Source organism: Carcharhinus amblyrhynchos, chromosome 9, assembly GCF_965287045.1.
Source record: "Carcharhinus amblyrhynchos chromosome 9, sCarAmb.v2.hapA, whole genome shotgun sequence".
Classification (NCBI taxonomy): domain Eukaryota; kingdom Metazoa; phylum Chordata; class Chondrichthyes; order Carcharhiniformes; family Carcharhinidae; genus Carcharhinus; species Carcharhinus amblyrhynchos.
In genome coordinates, this window is record NC_137332.1 from 13,517,811 (window position 1) to 13,532,330 (window position 14,520).

The 14,520-nt window shown below is 39.9% G+C and overlaps 1 protein-coding gene across 1 annotated transcript in view; it reads right to left on the reverse strand.

The window, feature by feature from the left end:
* Positions 1-393: 393 nt before the first annotated feature.
* gtf2b (general transcription factor IIB) overlaps positions 394-14,520 on the reverse strand; it is a 38,460-nt gene continuing 24,333 nt past the window's right edge. The window contains exons 2-7 of the mRNA XM_080195185.1: positions 14,122-14,228; positions 9,491-9,624; positions 7,687-7,833; positions 7,426-7,555; positions 2,116-2,397; positions 394-981 (exon numbers count right to left, since the gene is read on the reverse strand). Coding sequence (XP_080051311.1) covers positions 848-981; positions 2,116-2,397; positions 7,426-7,555; positions 7,687-7,833; positions 9,491-9,624; positions 14,122-14,228 — 934 coding nt within the window. The 3' untranslated portion in view covers positions 394-847. The remainder of the gene's footprint in view (positions 982-2,115; positions 2,398-7,425; positions 7,556-7,686; positions 7,834-9,490; positions 9,625-14,121; positions 14,229-14,520) is intronic.

Here is a 14,520-nt window from a genome sequence, read left to right on the forward strand (position 1 = left end):
AACATGCACATTTTTCAAATATGTAACACTGATGAAGTGGTGTTGTTTCCATAGAAAATCTTGCCCTGAATATAAACTCGATTTCTGATGTACTCAGTTCAAACACTGCACTTTTCAGTGAACCATTATACAACAATTCCTCTTCCCCTAAACTACACAATTTATAGTTTTAGGAAACATAAATACTACACACTTTATTCAATATTCCTCACATAAATAAAATTTCCAACAAAAAATTCAGTTCAATTATCCGACAGACTAAAGAACCTACAAGTTATCTTGAGGACCTCAAACTACTTACTGGTGCCAAGTGCAATTATCCAAAGCTCAGCAACCACTTCTTGGTAATAAATACCAATCTTGAAGTTCAAGAAGTCAATGTAGATACAGAAACAAAGGAAAAAATGGTCATTTATTTATGAAGACATCAAGCATCTCGCTAACCTGAATACAGGCATGTCAAATTACAAATTAGTAATTCAGCATGTAAAAAGAAAACTAAATCTGAGCCAGTCCATCTGCAGCCTTTCACAACACAATATCCCCAATTTTCATATTATATACAAATTATCTGGTTAAGTACAAATTCCTCACTTGCAAATATACAAATTAGCGGACGAGTACAAATGATCTTGAAATTCAGCTTTGGAATGTACATGCCGTATTCAGACACAGCAGAACCATTCGCTGCTACATAGTCTCATTGGTTCTCGTCTGGGTTCTTCACTTGAGTGAGTTTCCTAAGTCAGGAGGTCCAATCAATTTCTTTCAAACACTGCTGGGGAGTAGTGTTTTATTTATAAAAAACACCACATTCTTGTGCATATTGTGAGTAGGCTGGTTCCATTTACAACTGGGGCAGTTTGTCAACCGGAGTATCAAATTTAAATTCGGCAGGGAAGAGGTCAGCAGCACGTGGATAGACCAGTCGATAGGACTGCCTGATTGTGACATCAGCTACGCCAGCAATGTCTCCGATCTCTAGAGGAGAAGAAAAAGCAGCAATTAAACCCCAAGCTCAGTGAGCTCAGTGAACACACACACCATACCTTGCAACGAAGGGGGAATGAATAGCCAGATGCCAAAGCTTGTGAACACCATCAGTTGCCAATAACTTTGAGAAGCATCAATTCTAAACATCAGCTACTTGGGAGGAAAGTGATTCCAAATGAGGGGGAAAAACCACCAGCGTCAGTAAATGTTTCATCAGGCTTGGGGAAAGAAAATAATAAACTCCTATTCTTTCACTATAAGAAAGATAGAACACGAGCAGAAGTGGAATTTGCACGAAGAGGAAGGTGATGGCTCAGTAGCACTAGTGCTAGATTAGCTGAATTTGAGTTAATGTTTTGGGGGTCCAGGTTCAAATCTTGCCATGGCAGATAATGGAATTAAAAATCTACTGATGATCATGAAACCATTGTCAATTGTCAGAAAAACCCATCCAGATCACCTAATGTCCTTTAGGGAAGGAAATCTGCTGTCCTTGCCTCATCCGGCCTTCTGGTTAATATGGTTGACTCTGAACTGCTCTCCAAGGGCAACAAATGCTGGCCAGCCAGCATCATTCACGTCCCACGAATGAATAATAAAATCTCATTATGGGGGCAGCACAGTGGTTCATTGCTGCTTCATGCCACAAGGGACCTGCACTGAATTCCACCACTGGGTGGTTATCTGTATGGTGTTTGTGCGTTCTCCCAGTGTCTGCATTCTCTCTCCAGGTACTCCAGTTTCCTCCCACACTCCAAAGATGTGTAGGTTAGGGTGGATTAGCCACAGTAAACATGGGGTTACGTGGATAAGGCCTAGGTAAGATGCTCTTTCAGAGTGAAGGTGCAGACTCAATGGGCCAAAATGGCCTCCTACTGCACTGTAGGGATTCTATGTATATGCAAGCATTAATCATCTACTTCTAAAAAGTTCTGACCAGTGCCAACTGACCAATTAGACCAGCATAGTTGTGTTAGGGAAAGAACTGGGTTAATTTTCAATGTACCGACATTTCCCATTGTCAGGGTCCTTTATTATGCCAGGCTGTTAAAGCATTGGGTAGTCAGGCATTTCAAATCAGATCCAATTTAAGATTTGCCAACAAGACAGTAAACCAAATACCTTTTTGTGTCCGTTTGTCTGCTGAAGCCTGCGATGCCATATAAATCGCTGCTGCAGCTACAGAAATAGGACTCCTGCCAGGCACCAAGTCCAGTTCCACAGCTTTCCTTGCAATGTGCGTTGCGGCCATTTGCACTTGTTTAGGCAATCCCAAGTTTGAACAGAACCTGGACATAAAATCTCCCGTGGTGATTAGATCCACACTGGTTTCCAGAGCTTTCAGAATTAACTTGAAGCAACGGCCTATTTCCTTCTTTGAAATCCGGGACACGGCACAAATTTCTAATGGTGAAGGGGGACAATGTTAGTAGCGTAACAAGAATGGATCAACTGAAAGTAAAGGTGCTGTTAACACCAGAGATTTGAGCAGAGTGGGGCTATGTAATTCTTAGAAAAAAGTCCAGATTATTTCAATTCACTGAAATTGTCCAAACACTTGGAAGATGCTTCACCCACCCTGACCACTAACTACTGGCAAAGAGGGTCCTACAACAGACAGGACTGCTCTATTTGGTAGATGTTGATAAACAGCATTTAAATACATGGCGCAAGATACACTGCTTTGCACAGAAGCCTTGCAACGTATCCATGTATTTTATGTTAAATTGATTAGCATAGCAAAAAACTGGCCCACAATTCATCAAAATCCTTAAGTGATCAAGGCCAGAACAAAAACCTGTTAGGTTATTGCATCTACCCAGCAGACAGATGTAGAATTTCCCATAAGGATAGGAACCCTTCTCAATGAAGGGGCAGCCTGCCAGTTAGACCAACAGCACTGGAATTACTTTTTTTTGTATCCATTTTATACAGATATTATGTGATCCTACAGAGATTTATATTCATCTACTAACCCCTCCATTCTGCGAACAGACTATTACATGCTATGCAGCAACAGTCAAGCTGACACTGATGCATGCTATACAATAACTTGCATACATTGCCATATTAAAAGTCTTAATGCAGTGTAGTTGCCATCCTTATCCATAACACCCACAAGCAGTGACATTATAAAATATGGCCACGTTTGATTAGCAATGTTATATACGAACATACAAATTAACAGGAATAAGCAGCTTGGCCCCTCGAGCCTGCTCCACCATAAGGTCAGGCTGATCGAATTATAACTTCAACTCCACATATTCCTGTCTATTCCCCAATAATCGTTCACCGTCTTTTTAATCAAGAATCTAACAAACTCTTGTGAGAAACGCAGCTCACAGTCAAACAATTTAGTCAAGTCAAGTTCTGAAGGAGCAAGATATTTTATTTAATGTTCTTGCAAGAGCGGGTGTCCAATAAAATAGGCACACCTTACATCGATTTGCAGCACATTTTTATACTTTTTTATAAGCATTGTAATGGCTTTGCAATGTGACGTTCTCCCCTAATTGGTGGTCCCTGTCCCATCTATGTGTTGTCATTCCCCTATTGGCTCGAGGTGCCCCAAGTTTCCATCCCCTCTACTCCCCATCTAACAATGTCTCCTGTTATCACAAGAGTGCATTAGCAAACCCATCCATCTTATCCAACACTGTTACATGTCCAGTTCAGACTGGCGGTAATCAATCCTTTGCCAACTTAATCACTGCTGTCCCGACTATCTCAGTGACCTTTTTCCCCCTTTTATGCTTAGTTGTAGAAACAACACATCTTGCAGACCATTTGCTTTTTGTTACTTGGACCTCGTACATTCCTTCAAGATGTGGTGTATGCTTCACTGCACACCACACCTCTGGTGTTATTTCTACACCACAGGCGGTCTTTTTATTATCCCTAACTATTGCTCTGTTAGCAGCAGCGAATCTTATGCCCTATGTTTATGACTAAACTCACAGTTGTTTCCATAATGTGGGTTATCAATGTGCCTGGCTATATCCAGTCTACCTGACTTTAAGCTATTTCTCTATGGTGTACAGATATATGTGTTAACAGCATCTTTACCTGTTGCTCACACTCTGCCTTAAAAATACTCAAAAGCTTCTGCTACCTTTCGAGAAGACTCAACTCAAATAAATTCTCATTGTCTTAAATGAATGACTCCTTATTTTTAAGGAATGACTACTAGTTCTATATTCTCCAAGATGAAACATCCTCCCCACATCTAACCTGTGAACACCCCTCAGTATGAAAGCCTTCAGGATTCTATCAGAAATCCTACAGTGCAGAAAGAGACCATTTGATCCATCAAGTCTGCATCAACTACAATCCCACCCAGGCCCTACCCCCATATCCCTACATATTTACCCACTAACCTATGCATCTCAGGACACTAAGGGGCAATTTTAGCATGGCCAATCAACCTAACCTGCACATCTTTGGACTGTGGGAGAAAACCAGGTCACCCAGAGGAAACCCACGGAAACACAGGAGAATGTCCACACAGTGACCCAAGCCAGGAATTGAACCCAGGTCCCCGGAGCTGTGAAGCAGCAGTGCTAACCACACGCTACCATGCCACCCTGTGCTTTGATCAGGTCACCTCATACTTTAAGCTTTAGTGGACACAAACCTAAACCTTTCCTCCAAAGACAACCGGCCACCCCTAGCATTAGTCTAGTAAACCTTCATTAAGCTGCTGACACATTAATATCTTTCCTTAAGGAGATCAATACTGTACTGTACTCCGTGGTCTCCTTTATAATTGAAGCATAACAGCTCTACTTCTGTAAATCAATTTCCTTGACAAGAGGCAATAACTATCTATTAGGTTCCCCAAGTACTTTGCTGTACCTGTATACCTTGTGATTCATGCACTAGAACACCCAGATTCCTCTACACCTCAAGAGCTTTGCAATCTCACTACTTAGATAAGCTCTCTTATTCTTCCTGCCAAAATGGACAATTTTAATTTGCACATTTTTGCTCACTACAACCTCTTCACAACTTGCTTTTCCACCCATTTTAGCAAATTTAGCTATACTACTGTCCCTTCATTCAACTCTGATATAAATGGTAAAAAGTGGAGGCCCTGTGGCAAACCACTTGTCACATCCTGGCACCTTATCAGGTAACGATCCAGAAATTATCACCTTGGAGGTTCTGTTTCTCAATTCAGTGCCTAGCTTCCCATACTGATTATGAAGAACCTCCTTCATCCTGTCTATATCACTTAGCATGTAGTATAAAAATCCTGAAAAATCAGGAATCCTCAGCCTCATTCCAATTTCTTTGGAATGAAAATTTAGCTCTCATTCCTCTAAAGGAAAACTTATGTTTAAAACAAATGGAAGATTTCTATTTAACACTTGCACTGATATCAAGCAAGCACAGTGTAGAGACAATATGGGGTTAAGTACAGAGTCAATTTTACTTCTCAACACCTAAACAAAGGAACATTTTGTTCTGGCAACACATACCTACTGAGTACTGGATTGAGGTGGCTCAAAATGATTTCACTTAATGGCTCTTACAGAAAAACAAACCTTTCCTATCTTCCTGGATTTGAATCCAGGTGCTAAATGTGAAAGAAGAGTGTTAACTCAGACCGCCAAGCACATTCCCTTCTGAGCTTTGAGCAGATGTAGAAAAAAAATGAAAGGCAGATCAATAAAAAGCCACATTCTTTCTTGCTGCCTGGTCTTGCATGACAAATGGATGATCAATGCGTACCTCAGAAAGGTGACCTGCAATGCTCATTTCAATCTATCCTCAGCAGCCAGAACAGTTATGATGGGCCTTTCCTCATGCAAGCCTAAAACTGTTATGGGGAAATACTCAAAAGCCAGAAAAAGGGGAAAAATTAATATTGCAATTAGGTAACCTGTGTTACACCAATTTCAGCTTTGGTTCGGGACCAAGAGTCTTGCCTCTGAGCTATTCTGTTGGAAGAACTGCTTTTCAGACATGTAAACTGAGATACAATCTTCCAACTTGGGTATAAATGTAAAAATCTCACAGCACTATTCAATTAAAAGGAGAGATGTTCTAATGTCTTGGCCACAATTCCCACACCACTACAGGTTACCTGGTCATGTGCCTCACTGCAGTTAGTGGAATTATAAAATGTGCAAGTTAGCAGCTGCATTTGTGTACACCACAGGACTGACTGCACTTCTAAAGCACCAAGGAGGTGAAAGGCACTACAAAAATGCAAGTTCTTCATTAAGATATACATTTCAGTCAACTTCTCACCCATTTAAAAAATTCTTTCAATGCAGGCAGTCACACTTACCACCTCCTAGACTTCCTGAAATTGAGGGGCTAGGCTTTGAGCAATTGCAACGTGGTTATGATCACACTCCCACATGTTGCTGGGTAATGATCCAACAACAATGGAGGAATGTGACATAAGTTAAAATGGTGAGTGACTTGGAGTTGGAAGGCGATGGAATCTTGTTACATTACTGCTCTTGCCTTTAAGGATCAAATAGGAAATGCTATCAAATGACCTCAGTAGCAGTGTATCCTTGAACTTGTATATACTGCAGTCACAATGTGCCAGCAATGCAAAGGATGTATTATTTGGCCCAGTGATCAGATCATCAGCCAAAACTGCTCCATCCCCAAAACTGTTGGGGCATTATGAGCTGGAGTTACCAGTTGCGTCATTCCAGACATGAGTCACACCACTCACTTTGAACCTTGTAAATAGTGAAAGGTTTGAAAGATCAGACAGTGACCCAGCCACTATTGATGTGGCTTGGCCAGTTCAGTTTCTGGTTAGTTGTACCCCCAGGATTATTGTTGATTATTCAGCAATGCTGGTGGCTTTGAAGGTAAAAGTGCAAGTTGGACAGGCTGTCTTTGGTTCTGGACCATCATTACCAGACACTTAACAGTCTGATACCAGCCACTTGTTAAAGTCATTTTGATATTGCCCAGTATCTGCTGCAAGCAAACATGGGCTTCATGATGACTAGAGGAGTTGTGAATGAGATCAAACAACAGTCCTCATGGAAAAAATCATAATTCTGATCTTACGAATGAGGGAAGATCATTAATAACCAGCTGAACCTGAAAGGGTCAATAAGTCTTCGCTGATGATCTTCAACTTCTAGCAATCACAAGCAACTTCCATTGTGTTGGGTCGAGATCCAGCCACCAAAGCTTTCTCAACCCACCATGTCATAATCAGTTGAATGCTGCCTTGATGCACACATTTCCGCTCACCCCTTTTAGCCTTCAGCCAGTGTACATGGCTGGATTAAAGTTGCTGACTGAAATAGTAACATAACCTTCTATTAGCAGTCACTGGAATAATTACTTTGAATCAAACCAAAAAATCCTACTGATAACAATGTTGTGAAATGAGTTTTTTTTAAACTTGGAAACAGTGCTATAATTTGGCATTGATTCCAGATATCTTACCTTTGAATGTCCGTGGTACACCTTCTTGTCTGCAAGCAATGTACAAACAGGCAGAAGCAATGGCATCATTACTCCTTCCCTTTAGGCTCTTTTGCTCATACACTTGTTTAAATAAATTATTTGTTCGATCCTAGGAAGTGAAAAGGGAAGATTCAATCACGTACAGGCCATTCAATTAGTAACAATATTAAAGTTTTATGCCTTCATTACAATGATTGAATGGTGCAATATCAGGATAAATCAAAGGCTACATGAACTTACAACTATATTTCTGGGGAGATTTATTCTGTCAGACATATTGCTGATCTCCTTAAACGCATTCATCATTGCCCGGTCAGAGCTACTCATAGTTCGACGGTTTTGATATTTTGCATTGCCAAACTCATCAAAACTTGCAGATCCAGTACCCTGTGAAGAAATGCAATGCAGATAACATCCAAATGAAAAATACTACATAACAAAAATAAGCTTCTTCAATTGCTGTTACAAATCTCAAATCCAAAGCCATTAGCCAAGATATAATCCAAATATTGGTCCAAAATCAACCCGGAATCTACTCTGGATTTTGGTTTCCCTACTTCCTTTAAAAGCACCTTCAAAAAGCATACTCCAAGTTACATCACAAACAAATCCTTCATTTCAATTTGTAAATAATTCCACTTAACTGTTCATACCTCAAAATCTCACTTACCAAATTCCCTTTTATATTTTTCAAGTGTTGATTCAGGAACACCCTCCATTGTTGAAGCAAAGCACAGTTCCAATTGGAATAATTTCATGCATTTAATTGAATGCAAAGTTTTTATTTGACAAGGAACCTCACTACATGAACTCACATTCAACTAGACCCATTTATGGGCATTTTTCAGAAAAATGTTAACATCAGTCTATTACAATTCATACTGTACATCTTTATTAATGAAGATTTTTTAAAAACTTCAGAAAGTTCTCTCCTCCACATTCCAGAGGCCCTCTCCAATCAACACAATCCCCAGTTGTTTGTTTAGCTTTCAGATTTTAAAAAAACTCATTAGTTTTCAGTTGCAGCCACCTCTCCACACCACATTAACTGTTGCCTTCCATGGTTTCCCCAAACACATTCACAAAACGTAGGCAGCATCATTAATGCTATAGCTATTGCGCAGGATACGCTGAGGGTATATGGTTTCCCTGGACTTTGGTCAATATTACTGAGCTGGCCATTTTGGATATTCACTATATTTAAATTGATGTCCTCCAACTTCACTTTATTACAACAATTCAGGCAAGATCAGCCATTCAATAGCTCGGGGAGCTTAAGGCAACATAGTTATCATACCAGTAACAATAACATGATGCACCACAAAACATGTCTACAACTGCTTATGAGACAAGGAAGCCAGTCTTGCCACTGCAAAAATGACAACTAGCAGAGATGCCTCATCTGTGAGGTGAGCTGAGCAAGTACATTCATGATGTACCAATTTAACAACCCCCACCCCCCCGCCATGCAAAATGAGTCAGTGACCAGAAAGGTGTCAGGTTCCACATGTTCTATGCAAAGTTACCTGATCACTGCACAAGTGATTGGCAATAGCTGTACAACTGCCTTTTGCAACAGCAGATTTGATGAAACCTAACTGAGGTGCCTTACTTCACCATATTTACAAAATGCTACATACTGCAATGAAAGAAACTGAACTGCTTTATGTAATAATGTACTCTTTCAATTTTATAAAATATGTTTTTGGAAAAACAAATCATGAGACTTGACGTGGGGTAAAAGTAAAAGGAGTTGGGGACTAATCTGGTAACACCCACTATTTAAATTCAGTTGAGTAATAGCCACTTAAATCAGATATCTACCTAATGCTTGCCAAATTACCTCAAGAGATCAACACATTTGGGAAAAAAGGAGCAAAGTAAAGATGGGGTAGGGAAAGCTTACTTTTCTTTAGAAACACAAAGGCCATTTAATTATTGTGCAAGTACTTTGTTACTTCATCAGAGATGTGACAGAGGAGTTTAAAAAAGAAAAATGCAGCTGTTTTACATGCCTATTCTATTGGTCAAGTCGCACTGTTACCTTTCCAATCATTGTTGACAAATCACCACCATTTAGCAGTGGATTCTGGGCATCACCAACTCGAGATGGATCTTTTGTTGCTTTGTCATTGCTAAACGTTCGCCACTCAGAGCCAACATCTATAACTCTATCACCTGTAGGAAGAGATGCGACATCAAGCTTAGTAGGAAAATTTGATTCAAATCACAAGAAATTGACCCAACAGCATCTCTCCAAAGAATCACACAAATTCTGCTCAAATGGAGTTACTCCCTTCCTGAGCATACACAAGTTATATTCTAATACATTTGAAGTGCTCAACACTAAACTACCAGTGTTAAATGAAGGACAAAATTTTGGTTGCAACCTGCTTCACACTCCAAAATGACCAAATACCACCATCCTTTGGGTCAGTTCACCTTGACCCATACATTGTACCAGCTGGTTTCACAGAAGGGTAGTGACACAGTTGTATTTTCACTGTGAGTAACCCAGAGTAATATTCTAGGTTTGAATAGAGGAGATCTCAAACATAAAATTCTAACACGATTAGACAAGGTGGGTTCAGAAAGAATGTTCCTGTTGGTGGGAGAGTCTGCAACTCGGGGTCATAGTTTGAGGATTAGGGTAAACCTTATAGGACGGAGGTGAAGAGAGGTGAACTTTGTGGAATTCACTGCCATAAAGTAGGAGGTCACAATATTGAGAGTTTTCAAGAAATTAGATGTAGCGCTTGGGGATAAAGGAATCAAGAGATATGGGGAAGGTAGGATTAAGATATTGAATGTGATGATCAAAATGAATAGCATAGCGGGCTCAGAGCCAAAAGGCTTACTCCTGCTCCTATTTTCTGTTTCTATAAATCCCATCACAGATGGTGAAATTTGAATTCAATAAAAATCTGGAATCGGAGGGCCAAACGTTGATTGATGTAAAAAATCCATCTGGTTAAATAATGTGCCTGAGGGAAGAAAATCTGCCGCTCTTACCTGTATAATATGCAACTCCAGACCCATAGCAACGTGCACAACTCTTAAATGTCCTTTGAAATGGTCTGGCAAGCCAATCAGCTCAAGAGCAATTTGTGATGAGCAATAAATACTGGCCAAGCCAGCAATGCAGACATCCCATGAACGAAAAGGATACAGAATGTCAGGCACACAGTCAAGACCAAGGACAGTTTTTAGCTGAACTTAAATAGGAGTAGGCTGTTCGGCCCCTTGTGCCTGTTCTGAGATTCAAAAAGATCACCTGCATCAACTTTACTTTGTCGCCCTATCTCATATTCCCAGGTTCCCTTAGAATCCAAAAGCAGAAGTGTAAGCAAATGATCACTCAGCCAGGTCACATAGTAGTGTGTTCCCATTTTCAAGTTGAACTCATTTCCATAGTGCTACAGTGAGTACAGAACTGGACAGAGCAAGATTATAGTTTCCATTATAAATAGAATACAGGAATTTATTAAAATATGAAATAAGGGGTAGATTAAAAATTTAGAGGAAATGTTGACAAAGTGATCTCGGCTTTAACAGATATGCAGCTTGTACATTTTATGGTGTTTATCTTCAGTCTAGATTTCACTTGCTGCTTAGTAAAATTAATTCTGTTTTAATGAACACAGCAAGTCGCAACATTCTTTCATTTAGTTAGCAAATGCATAACCAATGACATGGAGTGTCTTAAGTTTATCTAATGCTTGGATCAATATTTGCTTTGGACCAATTTTATCTCCCATTCTTCTTATGGGGAACTTCTCCAAAATCAGTTGCATTCAGAACCCAGCTACAATCAGTTGCAGCTGTTAACTTGTTAATATCTCAAACATTCAATTTACTTTGCTTTAAAACATCAGCATTAACAATGAATCACCCACCTTTTTCACTAATTATTGTGGAACTTTATTCCAGTTAAAGAGTGGACTTGGTCAGGTCAGATGTGGCTAGAAATGTGGACCAATCCTGGTTTAAACCACCAACCAGCATTAGGATAGGTGGGAAATTGGATTAGAATGGGCAGCTCTGATGTGGAATGTACTGGCACATACACGATGGATCAAATGATGTCTGCCTGTGTCAAGAATATCAATACTTCTATAAAATTGGCCAATTGTAGAGGTGTGTCAGACTTGCATCAATAAAGAACACAATCCCTTATTATTTGCCCTGCCATGATGGGTAAAATGGATATAATCAAGTCATGGTGCAGCAAGAAAGGCAAACAACTTGCTGAACAGAGGAGAGGCAGCTAAAGGGAAACACCTCTTAGGTACAATTGGCAAACTGCATTCACATAAATGCACTCACTCACATGCAGTGGAAACTTGAATATTATGCAATGAGCAAGAAAATCTAATTACCAATTAATTACAGAAGAACCACTCAATTCTAAAATCTTTCCCCTAAAAAGATCATTTTTCTTTACTCTCATGAGATATAGGCATTGCTGGTAAGGCCAGCATTTGTTGCTCATTCCCAATTAAAAAAGTGGTTTATTTATTAGTCACAAGCAAGGCTTACATTAACATTCAATGAAGTTACTGCAAAAATCCCCTAGTTGCAACACACTGGCACCTGTTTGGCTACACTGAAGGGGAATTTAGCATGGCCAATTCACCTAACCAGCACATCTTTCAGACTGTGGAAGGAAACCAGAGTACCCAATGGAAACCCACAGAGACACAGGAAGAAGGTGCAGCCTCCGCACAGACAGTGACCCAAGCCGGGAATCAAACCTGGGTTCCTGGCGTTGAGAGGCAGCAGTGTTGACCACCGTCACCATGCTGCCCTGGAGATGGTTGAACTACTGCAGGCCATGTGGTAATTCTGATATCTTCAAGTTGAGATAAAAAGAAAGCAACCTTAGGGACAACATTTTGGCAACATGGATTACAAAACATTTGCATTCAAACATCTCCAAAATGAAGGTTTCAGCTCCAGGGTAAACAACATTGCAGAAGGAGCAACAATAGGAAAAAGATCAGATATTGTACATAAAGCAGAGTTTTAAATTAAACGTCCTTGAAAAATCTAGCCAAGCATAGCAAAAGGCAAATAATACCAGCAACTACAGAAAGTGTGGTATTTTAGGCATTATAATTCAGAAACGAAATGCCAGCAATATATCCAGAATTGCCAACAATGCACTTCATTAAATCCAACATTGTCTAAATGAGCAGAAAAGTATATACATAGAAAGTTAAATTCAAGCATGAGGTTTTTTCATCTTTTTCACCATTTGATACAAATTCTTCACTAATGCATCAAGACATCAAACATTATAAACAGATCATTTGAAATGTGAAATTGACATATATACCCAAGATACACAAATAAACTTTTACAATTTTCAAGGAGTGCAAACTCAATAATAAAAGGCGTGTGTATACCCTAACAAGGCCTTTACATGGACAGCCTAAAACCAGGATCAAAAATTTTCAAAACATACCCAAATCCACTATAGTTTTCATGTCACTTATGAAACTACAGTGACTGGAGAGCAAGATAGTGAGTGTTAAGGGCAGAGCTTTGACAAGGACAGCTTGGTGGCTGGAATACAGGAGACTAGAAAACAGAATATCAGAGTAGCCACATCACTGGGCATCAAGAGTAGGGATAAAGGATGAGTGTATACAGCTGAAGGCAGAATGGCAATAGTCAGAAACGCATCTCAGGGCCAAATACAGCACCAAGGTTGCAAATGGTCTGGTTCAGCCTCAGACAGTGGACAGGTAAAGAGATAGGAGTCAGTGGGGGGATCTGAAGACAGATTCATTCTTGACAACACATTAGCTAAAGAAAGCTTCTGCAGTATGATAAATCAAGGACAGCAGAGAGGTGAGGCAGAGCTGGATGCTGTCAGTTCACAAGCAGAATTGGATGACTTTACTGAGAAAGAGGGAATTAGGATAGGTTCTTGGGGAATTCCAGAGATTACTACCTGGAAACCAGAAGGGAAACCATTGCAACGAATTCTCCCTGAAACAAGGGCATGGTGTTTTACTGGGAATCAAACAGCAGAAAGCAGCAACATACAATAGAAGTGTGCAAGTAATAAATATGGAAAGGACTGGATAGCATGACATTAAATTTGCTATGTACAGCACACATCTGGATTTTACCTGTCAGTAAAATAGTGCACTCCATGTAAAAATATCACTACCCATTTAAAAGTAATGATCAAGTCAGCAGCTCAAATGAAGCAGCGCACACCAAATGCAAATTATAAAATTACAACACCAGGGATATTAAGGGAATTGTGCAGCCTTGTAACATTTGGACAAAACAAAAATGAGTCTTTGGACCACTGACAATGGACTAGATAGCTTCAAAGATGCAGAGTCCAGGGCAGGAACTTGGCTGCTGGTTAAAAGATGAGATGCAGTTTAGGCACATACCCCCTAATCTGCAAACGTAAATAGCAGTGTATGATAGGCGACTGTCAATGAACAAATAAGTACAATACACTAAGCACAGCTACTTGCTTTATAAATTGAAGAGTAAGTTGTTTGACAAGTTTTCATTTCTATAAAGCAGTCTCAATATCAAATAGTAATCAATGCACTGAGACAATACAGAAATAATAGGTGCATACACATACATTTTATATATAATACATAGATCGATGCAAGTAATGGAAACACTTCTCTTTTTTACCTACTACCAGCCCACATTCAGGGCAGATCATGTCACCAGCACGGTAATCTTCTACCAGTATGGCATCTGGATGGTTTGGACATTGCACTCTGGGCAATGGATCCCCACTAAAACAGAAGACATTAGATAAAAATTCAATATCACCGTAATTACTGCAAATGTCATTATTTGTAAAATCAAAATTACTACGGCCTATTATTTAACTTCCTTCCCTTCAGCCACAACAACAAAACTCAGCCAGACTTCATCACCTCTCTCTACCCCACCATAGTGTCTGATCGGTCAGACTGGGGTGGCACAGTGGTTAGCACTGTGCCTCTCAGTTCCAGACACCCGGGTTCAATTCCAGCCTTAGGTCACTGTCTGTGTGGATTTTGCACTTTTGCCCATTATTTGCAT